This window comes from Aspergillus alliaceus (genome assembly GCF_009176365.1).
Source record: "Aspergillus alliaceus strain CBS 536.65 unplaced genomic scaffold BDW43scaffold_23, whole genome shotgun sequence".
Lineage (NCBI taxonomy): Eukaryota > Fungi > Ascomycota > Eurotiomycetes > Eurotiales > Aspergillaceae > Aspergillus > Aspergillus alliaceus.
Genome location: NW_022474706.1, coordinates 337,921 through 352,213, shown reverse-complemented (window position 1 = coordinate 352,213; position 14,293 = coordinate 337,921). Strand labels below are relative to the sequence as shown.

Here is a 14,293-nt window from a genome sequence, read left to right as displayed (position 1 = left end):
CGAGGGCCTGTCTCTTCTTCTATCTGGGGTATAGTAGAATTCTTGGCCATATCGATCAAAGCTTCGGGTATGGCAACGATCGATGTGGGCTTTAGATATTGAATTGGAATTGTAGTGTGCTGCCATTGCGACCCTACGCCCGAGACCCATGAACATTTAGTGGAGACTTACGTTCCAAATAATGCGTCTGTTACTGGTCGTAAGGGAAGAGTGTCAAGTTTTAGAAGCAATCCTGCCTCTCTCACCCCGGATCTTTTCTCTTTTACCCAAAGCAAACATTGCTCACATGGAGAAAGAGAGGGTTGTCTGCCCATGTGCTTTTCCTTACGCGTGACAGTCTGATATTTCAGAATGTCCCGTGGCTGGCGTTCAGCATACATCTAGGTCTGTTTGTCAGAAAAGAAACTTTTTTATTCCTTTTTCCTATTTCGTCCTTGCTGAATCCGGTCTTGCGCTTGTGCGACTTGAATGGATGTCAATTTCCGCCGTTAAAACCTGCTGACCCTCAACAATCTCATTCAAAAAGCTTTTTTGAAGGTATTCGAGGCTCAGAATAGAAACGGTGATTGTATAGTGTAGGTTACAGCATGCGTTTTGACCGCGACTTCAACAATATCCTTAAATCAATACAGACGTAAGTTGTCCTGTTCTCTATATACGCTGGACCCGAGGCTGACACCCCGTTCTTGAGGCCCAAACTCGCATCTACAGCACTAATCCAACCCCTATTACGCTAAGAAAGAACCCCAAAGACATCGTTCCATGGCGAAAAATAGACTTGAAACCAATCGACCAGGAGAGCCAGTGAAGGGCTGGGCTAGTCGGACTTGACCCAGTGTACAACGAAGAGACAACCGTTAGACCTTATTTACGTTAGCGGCATTAGTTCAAACATTTGAGGATGAGAACCTATTCGACGGGCCGCCATGCTGACTTCCGCCCAAACTCAGAGCTTCTCACTCTTCCATGACAGCTACCAGTCCGGAGAGCGCTCGAGTGACACAGGCCAACCTGGATACCTGCTCAAGGACCAACAGGCTACGGCCGTGACTTGGAATATCGACGATTCGCCCGTCTTCAGAACCATCCACGAAAGTGATGACGACGACGAGGCCGATAACCATAGGTCCGCCTGCAATGTAACCGGGGCTTATTGCACCCGGGCTCTTTTACGTTCCTTTCAGTACCACCGAGCGTCTTGCCCATTGGTTGGAAGATACGAAGCTGATCAGATTGCTCGCAGTCCTGACCCTGCGTTACACCCAGCTAGTTACGGTGATGCTACGCTATACCGCCATTTCATCGTTCGGCCGACGAAACCGGCCTAGACATCACCCTAGGGACTGTATCCAAGAAATCCCTGGCCCGGTGTGTGTACATCTACCCGTACATGTAATTTCTTTCCGCGCGGGACTGCGGTGAGGGTTTTAGAAATATCCGCGACGCTCTCCCGCGTATGTGTGTACCGTTGCGTGCGCATGTCTCATGGCCGCTGGAGTTCACCTGTGATTGACAGTGTGTACGATAGGTGGCGAAAGTTCCCAAGAAAGAAAAGGCGTTTGTCCTTTCTCCTTGATACATGTCAGTCTACTACACCCCCCTGAATGTATTACCCGAGGCTCTTTCGTATACAGTTTCCAGAACCTCAGTCGAGGAGGGAAGGGAAGTCAAGGGCGCCGAAAACCCTCCCCGTGTTCCCTCCTACAAGGTATTCAGACTGAAACCACCCCCATCCGTTTCAACAAAGTATCTCCAAAGTATGCGTAAGACAAACCGTCAATCATTCTCAGCTTCCCCGGAATCTAAGCCTCCATCTCACCTGAACTCAGTTCATGACCCTCAAAGCCCATTCTGATTCCACCCTCTTCTATAATTAAACACACACGCCCCCGTACGAATCCTATATTTACACGACCCCTTACTAACCACATACGTTCTCAACGTGTCAATATCCCCATAAAACTTAATCCCCTTGCCACGGTTTACAGCCCCGTGGTCGTACAGTCACCAGGGGAAGCTTTAGGTTCGTCAAGATACGGTACACGAATCACGGAAGAAGGCAACTCGTGAGAAATTATCTTCCATGGTTCGAAGAACGACAGTTTCGCGCCTTAGAATAGAGTTCTTCTTTTTCTGTTTTTGTCTTTCGTTGATGGGGGTTGGGCTGTGATGCTCCTTTGTTTTCTCAGCTGCCGTTGTTAAGGGGGTCTGGTCTATAGAGTTAGGGTTTTTTGGGGTTGAGCTATATGTGGTCTGCTTTTGTTTTCTCCCTAGTCTGATTTGTTTCTCTTTCTTTTTTGAATACTAGGTCCCGTCTATCGTCTTCCCTTTGAAATTGGTAGGAATGAATTAAAGAACAGATGAAGAAAAAAATCAGAAACCCCTCTAGAACCGTACTTTTCTTTGTATGGAAATCGACAAACGCAAATGTATATGACACGGTTAGGATGCCTTTCAGTAATCATCATTATCGATCAGATCATACAATACAAAGAAAAGATTCCTCAGCCATGATGGAAGCCCGCCTGATCAAAAGATCCAAAAGTGTCGTAAACCGAAATGAGAAGAAAGGGTATGGAGAGGGGAAGGTGGTTTAAGTTGCTCTCTTCGCGAACTCGACGCGGAGGATAAGATGGCGGTAACCGACTAAAAGAGATTTGTTAGCTTTTTATTTTCCTTTCCCTTTTACTTCTTCTTTCTCTTTGGGGTCGGAGGGTAGATTGGGGATCGGAACGTACAGCCATCCATTTTCTCGCAAGCGCGTGCGGCGTCGCTGCGATCTGCGAAACTGATGAAAGCGAAGCCCTTGGCTCGTTGGGTCTCTCTGTCTCTGGCAAGGAAGACTCTGGTGACGCGGCCGAAGCGCTCGAACAGATCGCGGAGTTCTCCTTCTTCCGCCAACTCGGACACCTGTTGTTGGATGGTCAGAATCGACATGACTTATACATAGCAAAAACCGGAAACAAAGTGTAAAAAAAAAAAAAAAGAGAAAGAAAAAACTCACGTTTGTAACTCTCAGAGTCGCCAGATCGTCCTTCTCGTACTTGCCGCCCATTCTCTCGCCGCCGCCAGCAGCACCCTTCCGTAGATGAGGAGGGACATAGCTGCCACTTCCGGCACCGACACCACCAGCAGCAGCCTCATCCGCAGCACCAGCGGCACCCTCGCCACCGGCGGACTCGTCGACAGGCGCCATAGTATCCTTGAACGGACAACGGGCAGTGAAATGCTCTCCGCTGCAAATACGACACTTGACCTTCTTGTCCTTGAGCTGATCCTTCACGCTGCCCTTCTCGCCACCATTCTTCTCCGCCTCAGCGGCCTGTGCCTTCCAGTTGACGCTGGGTCTGAAAACGATGTTCTCACCGACGGAGGTAGTATCGAACGACGGTCCAGGAGCGTGACCTTTCTCGAGACCGAACTTGGCCCAGGACCTCCGCTCCGCAACCTGGGGGTTGACATGTTCCCTCACGACGGTAGTCTTGATCCGGCGGGTGACCTTCACCTTCTTGCCCTCGTCATTAAAGCGGTATGACACAACGGTCTTGGTGCCATCTTTGTTCGTCGTGATTTGTTGCGCGGGGAGCGCGGAGGGGTCATCGAACTCCTCGTCGTCGGCCCAGTCGGCGCGGCTGCGAAAGGTTGCAAAAATTTGATGTCAGGGGAACTTCCTGCGACGGAGAATTTATTGGGGATCGGTTCGCACTTACTTTGCTAGTTTGGACATTGTGCTTATGTGGTGATCTGCAAATGTTGCTGAATTTCTTGAGATTTCAACGAAAGGCGAATCCGTTGTGGATTTGTTCGGCGCGGCAAAGGCTTGTGGCGCAGGCGGTGGCTGATGCTGGAAGAGATCTCTCACGTGACGCGATCGAAGTATACGAGACCCAAATCTTTTTGGGGAGGGGGAGATGGTACTGTTTACGTTTGGTCTGTCAAAGGATTTAGTGCCAACCATTCTACGGTTTCTCTAAGTATCTGGGACATATTCGTGGCTTTGTCAATCTAGGTCCCACCGCAGTAGGAAAAGAAAATGGGAACATATCCATAACACCCAATCTATAAAGCAACTCCGTAACATAAAAAAAATAAAAACTCTCGAATCACCGACAATAATCGTAGCCAATCTCTACGCTTCCTCTCTTCCTATCATTGTACTAAAGGGCGTATTCAAAATGAGTGGGGAAGAATATTACACAAATATGGTACTCAATATGATGATACAATTAGCCATCTTGACCTCGGAAGACTGGGGCGCGCCCTTTCTCACATAAGCCGATGACCAGGCGCAGACATACAAACTGCTTCATATCCGGAAATTTTCAGTCAATACATTACCGCGTGGGTGTTATGACTAGATACTCACTGTGTTCCAAAAGATTCTTCTCCAAGAGTCTTCATCAGGGCGCCTTTAAATCTAAGAATAGAGGGAAGAGGTAAAAGCTAGGGTAACACACATTGTTCACTTGAAACCACACCACAGCCGTGAAAGTCGTACCAAAATCAATCGCCACGATGATACCTCTCCCGATAGGTGATATCTCCATCTCACATGAGGTAGAGCCCTTTCGTAATGTTAATTTTGGCATATAGGATGGCCAGAATGGATATCTCCTGCGAAAGGAAATTCACCGTCATAGTCTCAAGAGTTAGTGTATTGATTTTGATCTCAGGGATGAGAGTATTATCCAATGAGATCAAGGTGACCTACACCGATCAACGGACAAAGGTTACCCATATTTCACATCAAACAGACCATAGTAAAACAGAGCTCAACGTTCATAAGAGCCGAATCAAGGTTCACGGCCAACATCAGAAAACTATCAGATCGAGTTCTTCGGAGCATCATCTCCAAGCTTCTTTGTGGACTTCCCTTACAGGGTGGACCTCTCAAATACGACGGCTAAACCATGGATGTGAAGTAAAAGCCCGCGTGGTTGCTTCTTATGGCTTTGACCATTTCTGACATAGGGACGTGTTCCTCTAGGCCCGAATCAATGCCCTAGCTTAGAATGAGGGCGCAGATGACGACGGCTAGAACGAAAGCGCGGCGGGGCGCACCTTGAGAACTATAAAGAGAAAGCTCATTGCTTTTCGAGAGGACACCGAACTTATTTGCCGCCACATCGTGGACCAGGAAAATACGATCGAGAAATTGGAACACACATTGAATGAGGCAAAACAACGCATTGAAAAGTTAGAGGCTAGAGTTCACCAGCAGGCAAATGATATTGCCAGGACCAGACCAGTCCGTATACGGGCCGACAAACGGAACTCGCATGCAGAGCTTTTGGACCTCCACGACTGTCTCATAACTTGGTTAGCATCCCTCCCTCCTATCAAGTCGTTTGCGGGCGTTCTTTATAGTGAGGCCTGCCGCAGCAATATCGACATCGATATACCGAATCTGCAGGATAATCTCAAGTTAGAGCCTGAACTTGCACAAAATGAGACCTCTGGCACGCATTGTCTTCTACGCTGTTTGGAGAAAGTTATTTGACACTCTGGTGGTTGGGGCGCACCGGCGGACCTGGATCTTTTGGCAACTATTGAAAAAGGGGTGTCCATAGTGGAACCAAACAAAGGTGGGTGACCTTTGCAATACTTATAAGAGAGTTATATAACATGAATAGATTCGGAAAGCCTTGACCTATGGGGGTCGACGATAATCAGGGCTTACGCAACTACTCGACATCACAAGCACAATATGAAACTGCACTGTGACGAAGTAGCTGCCAATATACGTGACTTTCTGGAATGCTTCCAAGTTGAGGGGTAATATAGCTGGAAACAGTATTTTGAAAGCCTTGAGCAAGATATATTACAACCGTGTGAAAATATCGCACTGGTACTCAGCTGTGCATTTGATACATACGATTGGAAATGGTATGGGCGTGAAATGGGCTCAAAATGTCATTGTCCGCAAGAGTGATCTGAGCCAATTCGACATCCTCGATATTTACATCCATTAATTTGTCAAAGCACAGGAGTATACTGGTATACCTGATGATATACCTATCGGTGTCCTTCTCCTAGTGTTGCAGCCGGCTTTTCCGAGATAGGGGACCGCTTCCAGGTCCAGAAGGCAGCAGTTGTTATCCACGCTATGAAGGTCTGTTCTCAGAGGTGTAGGCTGAGCCTGAGCCTGGGAATTGATGCAAGGCGCTTTGACACTGATGATACGTATCGCATTCATGTCGTGGGAAGTATATAGTTTGGACATATACCCCTTACATGAGGCGAGGGGAGGATAGAGGAAGCGTTTACAGGTTTTCTCATTAACATTCATGTTTCGGTTTCTCTTCTTGATGTTTCTTCTTTCAACAAGACTGGCAACTTGGCTTCAATAATGAGAACTTTCCCTGAACCTTCAGGGCTTCTGGGATACACGTATTCTATAGCTTCCATGTAGCCTTGCAACGTTACTTCTAATTATTTGGAAACAAATCTCAGAGGAGTGTCACACTATAGTAATAGTATCCTTTACTACTACTGATGGGAAACACCACCGAATCAAGAGCTACCTAAGTTTTCCATATCAAATGTGTGATTAGCAACACCACAAAGGTGTAAACAAGACATTTTACAGTTGGTGTGATGCGATTCAACTTGTGCTTGCTATAAACGAACCACAAAAGGGAAATAGCGGACAATCAGGGCTACCAATGGGGGCTAGGGGTGTCTTTGTGGACGCTTTGACTATGTACAATAAAGGAGAGAAGGCCTTTCATTCCCACCATTGTTATCCGGAGATGCCTTTGTCTGTCCGCGATTATTCGTCTTTTCTATTCTCCCTGATCTGATTCATTCGCAAGGTACCATGGACTTTTTTTAACTAAACACGTCGACTCGTTCATCCTTACACTATCTACAAACTGCATGTTAACATTCTGTACAGTGATAAAGCAGCCTAACCTGACAGTCTCCCTCCACTATACGTAAATACCTAATCGAGGCTACCACTCCACAAATCATGCCTCCACAGGACAGACCTTTAACATGCAATATAAATTTCACCTCGAGCGGAGAACGCATCATCGTGGCTATCGATCTGGGGACGACCGGCGCACGTATAAGGTAGGTTTCAGCTAGACATGTTAGTCACCATGGCGGCATTTACAAATTTTGCAAAGACTGACTTTACTGGAGATGTGGATCTGGATTTTCTCGTTAGTATGCCGGAAACAAAGAATAGCAGTTGTGGTATTGATAACCAATGTCTCCGAGTACGTGGACATGAACTGGTGATGGTTTTCGAGCCCATTGCTGAAACGATCTGTGAGCTTGTGCGAAAGCAGGTGCAGTTTTCAGGGAACGCGGCGAAGGTAAACTTGTTCTTTGGGGGGGGCTTGGGCAGAGCCCCTACCTTCGCAGGTATCTTCAAGAGGAATTTTCTCATATCTTGATTCTAGCTCCCGCTGGTGGGAAATTTGCCGTGGTTAAGGGTGCTCTAATTAAGGCACTTGAAGAGATACCTTTTAATTCCCAGGCTGGCGAACACCCTGGACATATTCATAATGACCGGTTCTTGAACAACCGCCCTAATAGCAAAAGGAAGTGAGATCGGTAGCTACTTTGCTGCTGAAACTAATAGCAGCAGGGATGATCTTTGAGGACTAGAATAGCACTGACGAAAGGTTGTTGTCTACCAAGGTTCGTGAGAATTCCGTCTCGCGTTGAATACACTAACAGGGTCTCTAGAACGACAAGTGCGAGGACCCCCAGCCCACAAAGCTTCCTTACACACAAACCCAGCTCAAAAGTGGAAACACTGCCTCGGTAAATACAACGACCCATCACCTGGGCGTTGCGTACACCAGTCCAGAATACGCTAGAAGCGAGATAATCCAGAGTCCATATCAAGACGTACTTCAGTTACTATTAAATGATCTTCTCTGCAACCTATACACGTAGGTATATCCGCTCCGAGATTACAAACAACTATATACATGACTCGCGGTATCATGAAAATGCAACCAATTATCTCTTCCAGAGAACAGTCAATGCCGTTAAGAACAAAGACGTAGTAGACATAATCAGAAATAAAAACGTATACACAAACCCATACCCCACGCTGGAAATCCAAATAGCGCTAACTACCGGCCAAATACCTTCAGCTCAGCCTTTCTCAAGAAGATATACGATACCGAGGAAAAAGCAAAAGCCAGCTCGAACCCAATATCACCACCAGTAGGTAGTGCACCCGCATGCTTCGCAATGGGGCCAGTCCACCAGGACTGGCTCATGCCGGTGACCACACCGGCGATACCGAAGCCAAAAGCAACGGCGGCGGCAATGCCAGGAGGAAGCTCATTGGGTTTGTTGTAGATTTCGATGCGGTATCCGCCGAACCCACGCTTGAAGAAAAAGTGGTCTGTGAGCGAGATACCGGAATAAATTGCTAGCCAGTAGGCGATGATGTTCATGAAGTTCTGGAGGATGGTCTCGAAGTGGGAATATCCTGGGATAGCAATGGCCACAGAGGCACAGGAACCACCGAAAACCCAGATGAATCGAGGAACTCTTTGAGAGTAGCGGCTGAGAACTTGGAGGGTTAAGGAGACGGAGTAAATGTTGGGGCAGTTGTTGGCGACGATGGAAAGGGAGAGAATCACAAGACAGAACTTGCCGAATCCTCCCAGAGGCTCAAGAACAGCGGCAAGTAAACCTCCGTTTCCGGAAGCCGAATAACCAGCCATATACTTGTTGTTCCCACCATCGATGCTGGTGGCAGTCATGATAGCGATTCCAAGGAATTGGGTGAAAAGGAGAGGAACAATAAGGCCGGACCAAGCCGAGAAGAAGATCTTGCGGCGGCTGCGGTCCCTGGGCTGGTACACCGTGTAGTCCGCCGCGTAACTGGTCCATCCGGTGGCAAAACCATAGACGGTTGAGCCAAAGGACAGACAGCTACCGAGCTCGGATTTCCCGACGCCCATGGGAATGTTGACAAAGTCACCGGAGTGGGCGAATGTGCCGAACACAATCATGAAGACAATGAAGGTTGGAACCCAACTCCAATACTCGTACATATGGACCACTTTGTAACCGGCAAACGTGATGACGAACGTGCAGATGGCGATGATCAAGACTCCTGCAAAACCCGGGACATCGTTGTTCACCGCATGGAGGAGCTGAGCACCAACGATTGCATTGGCCGCAGACCAACCTATACATGCCAAGACATTCAAGCAGGCAACTAGAGAAGGGTTAGAGACTAGCCTTTCAATAAGGCAGAAAATAATGCACTCAGATATACTCACTGAATTTTGTTCCCCACCAGCCAAACCAGAATCTCGAGAGCACCATTTGTCTCAGGCCGAAGGGAGGGCCGAAGCACGAAAAGAATCCCACCGTCATGATACCCAAGAGGTTGAAGAAGAGATCCACAAGGATGGCATCGACAAAGCCAAGGGAGAAGAGTGATTTCCCAAGGACACCAATGGCAAAAGAACTGACTACCATGTTGGCCGCCAACCACTGCGTGTTGGGTCAGTTGGACGCGCGGTCTTGTAACGCCAGCCAATATCTGGCATAGACGAAAGTAACGCAATGGAATCATAAACACACCATGCTGCCAATATTGAAGTAAGACGTATCCGTCTGTTCCTCTACCGGTACCCGTTCGATTCCTCGCTGCTCAATGTTGATCTTCCCTGCGAGTCGTTGGAGCTTCGCATACAGTGAATCACCATATACAAACGTCTCTCCGGGTACGGCGCCATCGCTGCTGGTGTCCAAAGTCGACTTCACCACCTGAGGACCTTTTTCGAGGTCTTGATCTTTCCTTCCAAACATCGTGCTGGTTGACAAGAGTCGTATTTTTACGAGGACCTCCTGATTGATGAATATCCCCACCAATTAAGGAGGAGATTCAAGGATCTAGAGGGGAGGGTAGATCAGAGAGCTAAGATAGCTCCAAGACCGACCAAGTAGGTTTGGTAGGGAGGACAGAGGGGGATGGAAATAATCAAACTAGTGTTCACATCTTTCTTTTTTTCTCTCTCTTTTTCTCTGCGTCAATAGATGGGGGCAGCCTACGACTAAATATGTGGTCGGGAGGGGACTCGGACTAGGGACAAATTCTTCCCACACATCGTTTGAAAGGCCCACCCGACCTGACGAGATCTCAGAATTGCCGCGACCGCGTAACTTCCGCTCGTTGATGTCTCGTGTCTTCCCAAATGAAGGTCAAGCATTTTTCTCACTTGTTTCGAGAAGCCCGTCGGGGCCCCACACGTGCCTAGCCCTAACCATCCCAGCAACGAATCATGCCTCAACCAGCTCCATCGCGGACCAATCCATTGGTGGATAGAAAATTTCTTCCCAAGGCTAAACATCACCAAGCACCACTGGAATCTTCATCATTGGTTGTAAACCAAGTGGAACCGAGTGGCAATGGTTTTTTGATAAGACCTTGACTGCTGATAGGCACGGTACCTGGTCTTCCTGTAGTGATTGATACGACTCTCCCACCGTTATCGTCACGGCTGGTCAAGCTTCTGACTATCGATACTTATCTCTTGACTAGGCTGATATTGCTAGACCCTGCTGACGATGGCTCTTTTTGGGGGGATCGGACAACACCGACGGAGCCCTATCATACTCTTATTATCCCACATACGGTGACTCGCCTGTCAACATACGGGCATTACTCTGTATAATCTAGAAAATCTAGATTACCCTACACACCATAGACTCATTTTCGTTTGATCTAAGACTTTGATATCTACTTGGCGATAACAAAGATGCTGACTTGTGTTGGGACTTTGATCTGATAAAGACATATCCTCATTCCGGGAGATGATGATCTAACTCACTAGTAGTCTGATTCAGGGACCATCTCTGTATCCCTTCTCCAGATCTCTCAATTACCCCACGCCATCGGAAACTTACGATCTCTCTCTAGCCGCAAATCGCAGTGCGGGAATCGCCGCCTCTGATAAGACATGCGGTTATTAGCAGACAAAGCTTAAGTTGGTTCTCCTTGGTGCAGCTGCAGCCCTAACCATGCATGTTGAGATTGGAGGAATATTTAGGATGACTTCATTCGCGAAAATACTCGACAATGATTGGATACTGTGCGGGCTAGGGTCTCTCATTCTGGCATTATCTCCTTCAGTGGTGTAGATACTCCCGAGTCCACCGGAAGTTACTATCTTGACTACTTGGTCTTATCTCAATAGAATATCTATGTTTATGCGGATTAAGCAAGCCAAGCATTCAAACAGATTATAATGACGGACGAATGCACATTTAGGTAGCAATTTTCTGAAGCTTTGAATGCATCTAAATCTTGACACACAACTTGTCGGCCACGTCTGCATATGTTACATCGGGCGTTTTGGCCACTCATCTATCTGGCTTTCGATGTGTCCTTTCCTGTTTTAGGATACGTCTCTTATTGGAACGGTGAGAATAATACGTTGTCAAACCTTGTATTTCATATTGGGGTTGGCAGATTAAGTCCGGCTTCTATTAAAGGATCAAATAGCGGCGAGGTTACACCTTGTCCTATCATTCGATCCATCAACAAGCAGCAGAATACAACTGGGAACCACCCAGCGTCAACTTTACTAAGATCTCAAATCATATACTAGCATTTATATTCACGCACATTTCACAATCACCCTCCTATACTCCTAACCAAGCACTTCCCCAACACCCTCCCCTTCAACCTTTAAGATTAGAGCTCACATTTCCCCAGCATCTACACCCCGTAGGCCACCTCCTCCCCTACGCCACCGCAAACCACATCAAACAAAATACAAATCCAACTACATAGAAACTATCTCCACCAGCAACCAAATACCACCCTCAAAGCCTAACCCGTTCGAACCTCAAGTGGATCAACTCAACCTCCTGACCCATAAGCTCCACCCGCAGGCAAATATCTCAAGCCCCGAAAGTCCCACATCCAGCGCCTCACCTGTCCGGCGAGATTTTGCCGTTATCCAGCGCCAATTAAGCGGTAAATATACCGTAATTTGGTTATGTAAATTGTATACACTTTCTTCTTTAATGAAGAGATAGACTGATATTATACTGCGTGTTTTCATTGTACTCAAAATTTCTGATGGGAAATTACTTATATAGTATAGTGGGCAATGTTGTGGGTTTCATGCTTGCTTCCGATGAGTCAGCGGCATTCGGTCGGTTTTGCTGGACGTTGATTCCTCTGGATTTATTTATTTATGGAATTGGTATGGATCCATTATTTGGTGTATTATGTCTTGTCAGGTTTACTTCGGAGGTGGGGAGGGAAGCGGTTTGCCGAGATGGTTTCCGTATGCGGGCCGGGTTTATGTATTTGTGGTTTGGGAGTGGTTCTTTTAAGGTGGCGAAGTCTATGTTTGCTTGGTGTGTAGATATCCGTCAAGTAGATTCTCATGTCTAATCCAAGGGAAATTATTCTAGCCTTCTGTGGTCTGTTGTATTGTGGTCGCAAATAGTTGCAGATGCCGGGGTTGAGTTTACAATGCGTGGTTCTGACAAGAGAGAGGTCAAGGTTGGAAGATAACTGGAATAGGGAACGCTAACTAATATGTGCGGTCATGAACATCACTATTTATATACATCCTTCGTATGAATGAATGACCGTCCTCACATCGAAAATGCGCCATTAGCAATGAAATAATATTTACAGTTTAGCGAGCATCTTGTAGCCTGACTGCAACAGCTCAGCCGCGTCGTTAACAATCTCATCGACAATAGCCTTGGCAGGCTTCTTCTCGGTGACAACAGCAGCAACCTTGCCCATCAGGTAGGGACGAGCATTGTCCAAGGTCTCATCATCAACGTCATCGGGCATGTTCTCCAAGTCGTGCTCCACGGGGATGATACCCTTGGAGGTCAGCTGCTTGATTTCATCCTGGCGGTTTTCCTCCCAGTTCTTGATGTAGGGGTTGGTGCGAACACGGAGTGGACGACCCTAAAACCTGTTTAGCAATCACCTATGGGTTGGGGTATGCTTAGGAACTTACAGTGAAGATGATAGTGCGAACATTGTCCTCGAATCCGGCAGTGCGGACGGCCTCCTGGTGAGCAACAGGAGCACCGGCCTCGTCAGACAGGATGAAACGAGTACCGATCCAGACACCAGAGGCACCAAGCATAAGAGCAGCGGCAACGGAGTTACCGTTGTACAGACCACCCGCAGCGACGACCTGCACCGGCTTACCAGTCAAGGGGCTCTTCTTGCCTTGGCACAGCTTGGCAACAGTAGGGATGAGAACACTGGTCGGAACATCGCCAGTGTGACCACCGCCCTCACCGCCCTGAGCGCAGATGATATCGACACCGACATCAAGAGCCTTCTGAACATGCTTGGGGTGGCCGATCATGTTCATGCACAGAATGCCAGCACCATGAAGTTTGTCCACGACCGCTTTGGGAGGGACACCGACGGCGGAAACGAATAAAGAAGTTTTGCACTCAATAATGATGTCGATGAGCTCGTTAAGCTTTCCCTTAGTGTAGTCATAGCTGAAAGCAACATGATTAACATTTCGGCTTCTCTTCGGGGTAAGGCTATGGGGTCCTACTTTGTCTTTCGTGCGTTTCCTCCGACCTGTGGAAGCAAAAGATCAACACCAAAAGGTGCATTCTTGTCGATCAAGTAGCTCTTGAGTTCTGCGATCTGTTCGCGGAGCATTTCGGGGGTGTAGCCGAGACCACCAATGACACCAAGGCCACCGGCGTTGGTGACCGCTGCGGCCAACTTGGGACCGGCGGCCACGTTCATACCTGCCAGCAGGACGGGGTGGTTGATCTTGAGCAGATCAGTGAGGGTAGTACGGATTTTCTCTGTCAAAATCACCGGTTAGCGACAAATTATTTCTAGTCGCAGTCACAGCCTCCACAGCCTCCAATCACATGATAGCAGTGTACGAAAGCGACAGGAACTTACGAGGAGAAGCCATGGTTATAGATAGAATGATAGGATGAAAAGTGACAGATTATAGGAAGACAGAGGGAATGAACAAGATCGGAGACAATAACATGTGGGGAGTTTGGAGAAGAGCTAAATATAGGGAGAAGGAGGGAAATGGAGAACCGAGGAGGAAGCGTGAACATGACAAGCCTCGGTTGCAACCTGAACACGGGACTCCGAGCTAAACCTAATTTCCCCATAATATCCGGCACATTTTGGGATTAGGGCCGAAGTCTCCTCCCAGGTGGGGTTTTTGGATCCGTTTATGCCTTAGGTGTCGTGCATCAGCTGATTTCCACTCGGACGCCCATGACGTATATTCCGAACTTTTTTTGACTTTACAGATCATAGCCTACTTTA

At 47.6% G+C, this 14,293-nt stretch overlaps 3 protein-coding genes across 3 annotated transcripts; all 3 read right to left on the bottom strand.

The window, feature by feature from the left end:
* Positions 1-2,224: 2,224 nt before the first annotated feature.
* Positions 2,225-3,759, bottom strand: tif35 (translation initiation factor eIF3 core subunit g). Its single transcript, XM_032050693.1, has 4 exons — positions 3,711-3,759; positions 3,005-3,632; positions 2,739-2,910; positions 2,225-2,646 (listed from the first exon to the last, which is right to left on the bottom strand). Exons 1-4 carry the CDS (start codon positions 3,725-3,727, stop codon positions 2,594-2,596), a joined length of 870 nt encoding a protein of 289 aa, XP_031900142.1. The 5' UTR covers positions 3,728-3,759; the 3' UTR covers positions 2,225-2,593.
* A 4,100-nt stretch (positions 3,760-7,859) lies between these two features.
* Positions 7,860-10,168, bottom strand: BDW43DRAFT_276929 (cytosine permease). The gene is made up of 3 exons (XM_032042010.1): positions 9,571-10,168; positions 9,264-9,480; positions 7,860-9,199 (listed from the first exon to the last, which is right to left on the bottom strand). Exons 1-3 carry the CDS (start codon positions 9,796-9,798, stop codon positions 8,097-8,099), a joined length of 1,548 nt encoding a protein of 515 aa, XP_031900141.1. The 5' UTR covers positions 9,799-10,168; the 3' UTR covers positions 7,860-8,096.
* Positions 10,169-12,471: 2,303 nt separating this feature from the next.
* BDW43DRAFT_91106 (nitronate monooxygenase) lies at positions 12,472-14,040 on the bottom strand. Its single transcript, XM_032050692.1, has 4 exons — positions 13,910-14,040; positions 13,545-13,806; positions 12,984-13,485; positions 12,472-12,931 (listed from the first exon to the last, which is right to left on the bottom strand). Exons 1-4 carry the CDS (start codon positions 13,920-13,922, stop codon positions 12,641-12,643), a joined length of 1,068 nt encoding a protein of 355 aa, XP_031900140.1. The 5' UTR covers positions 13,923-14,040; the 3' UTR covers positions 12,472-12,640.
* Between the last annotated feature and the right edge of the window lie 253 nt (positions 14,041-14,293).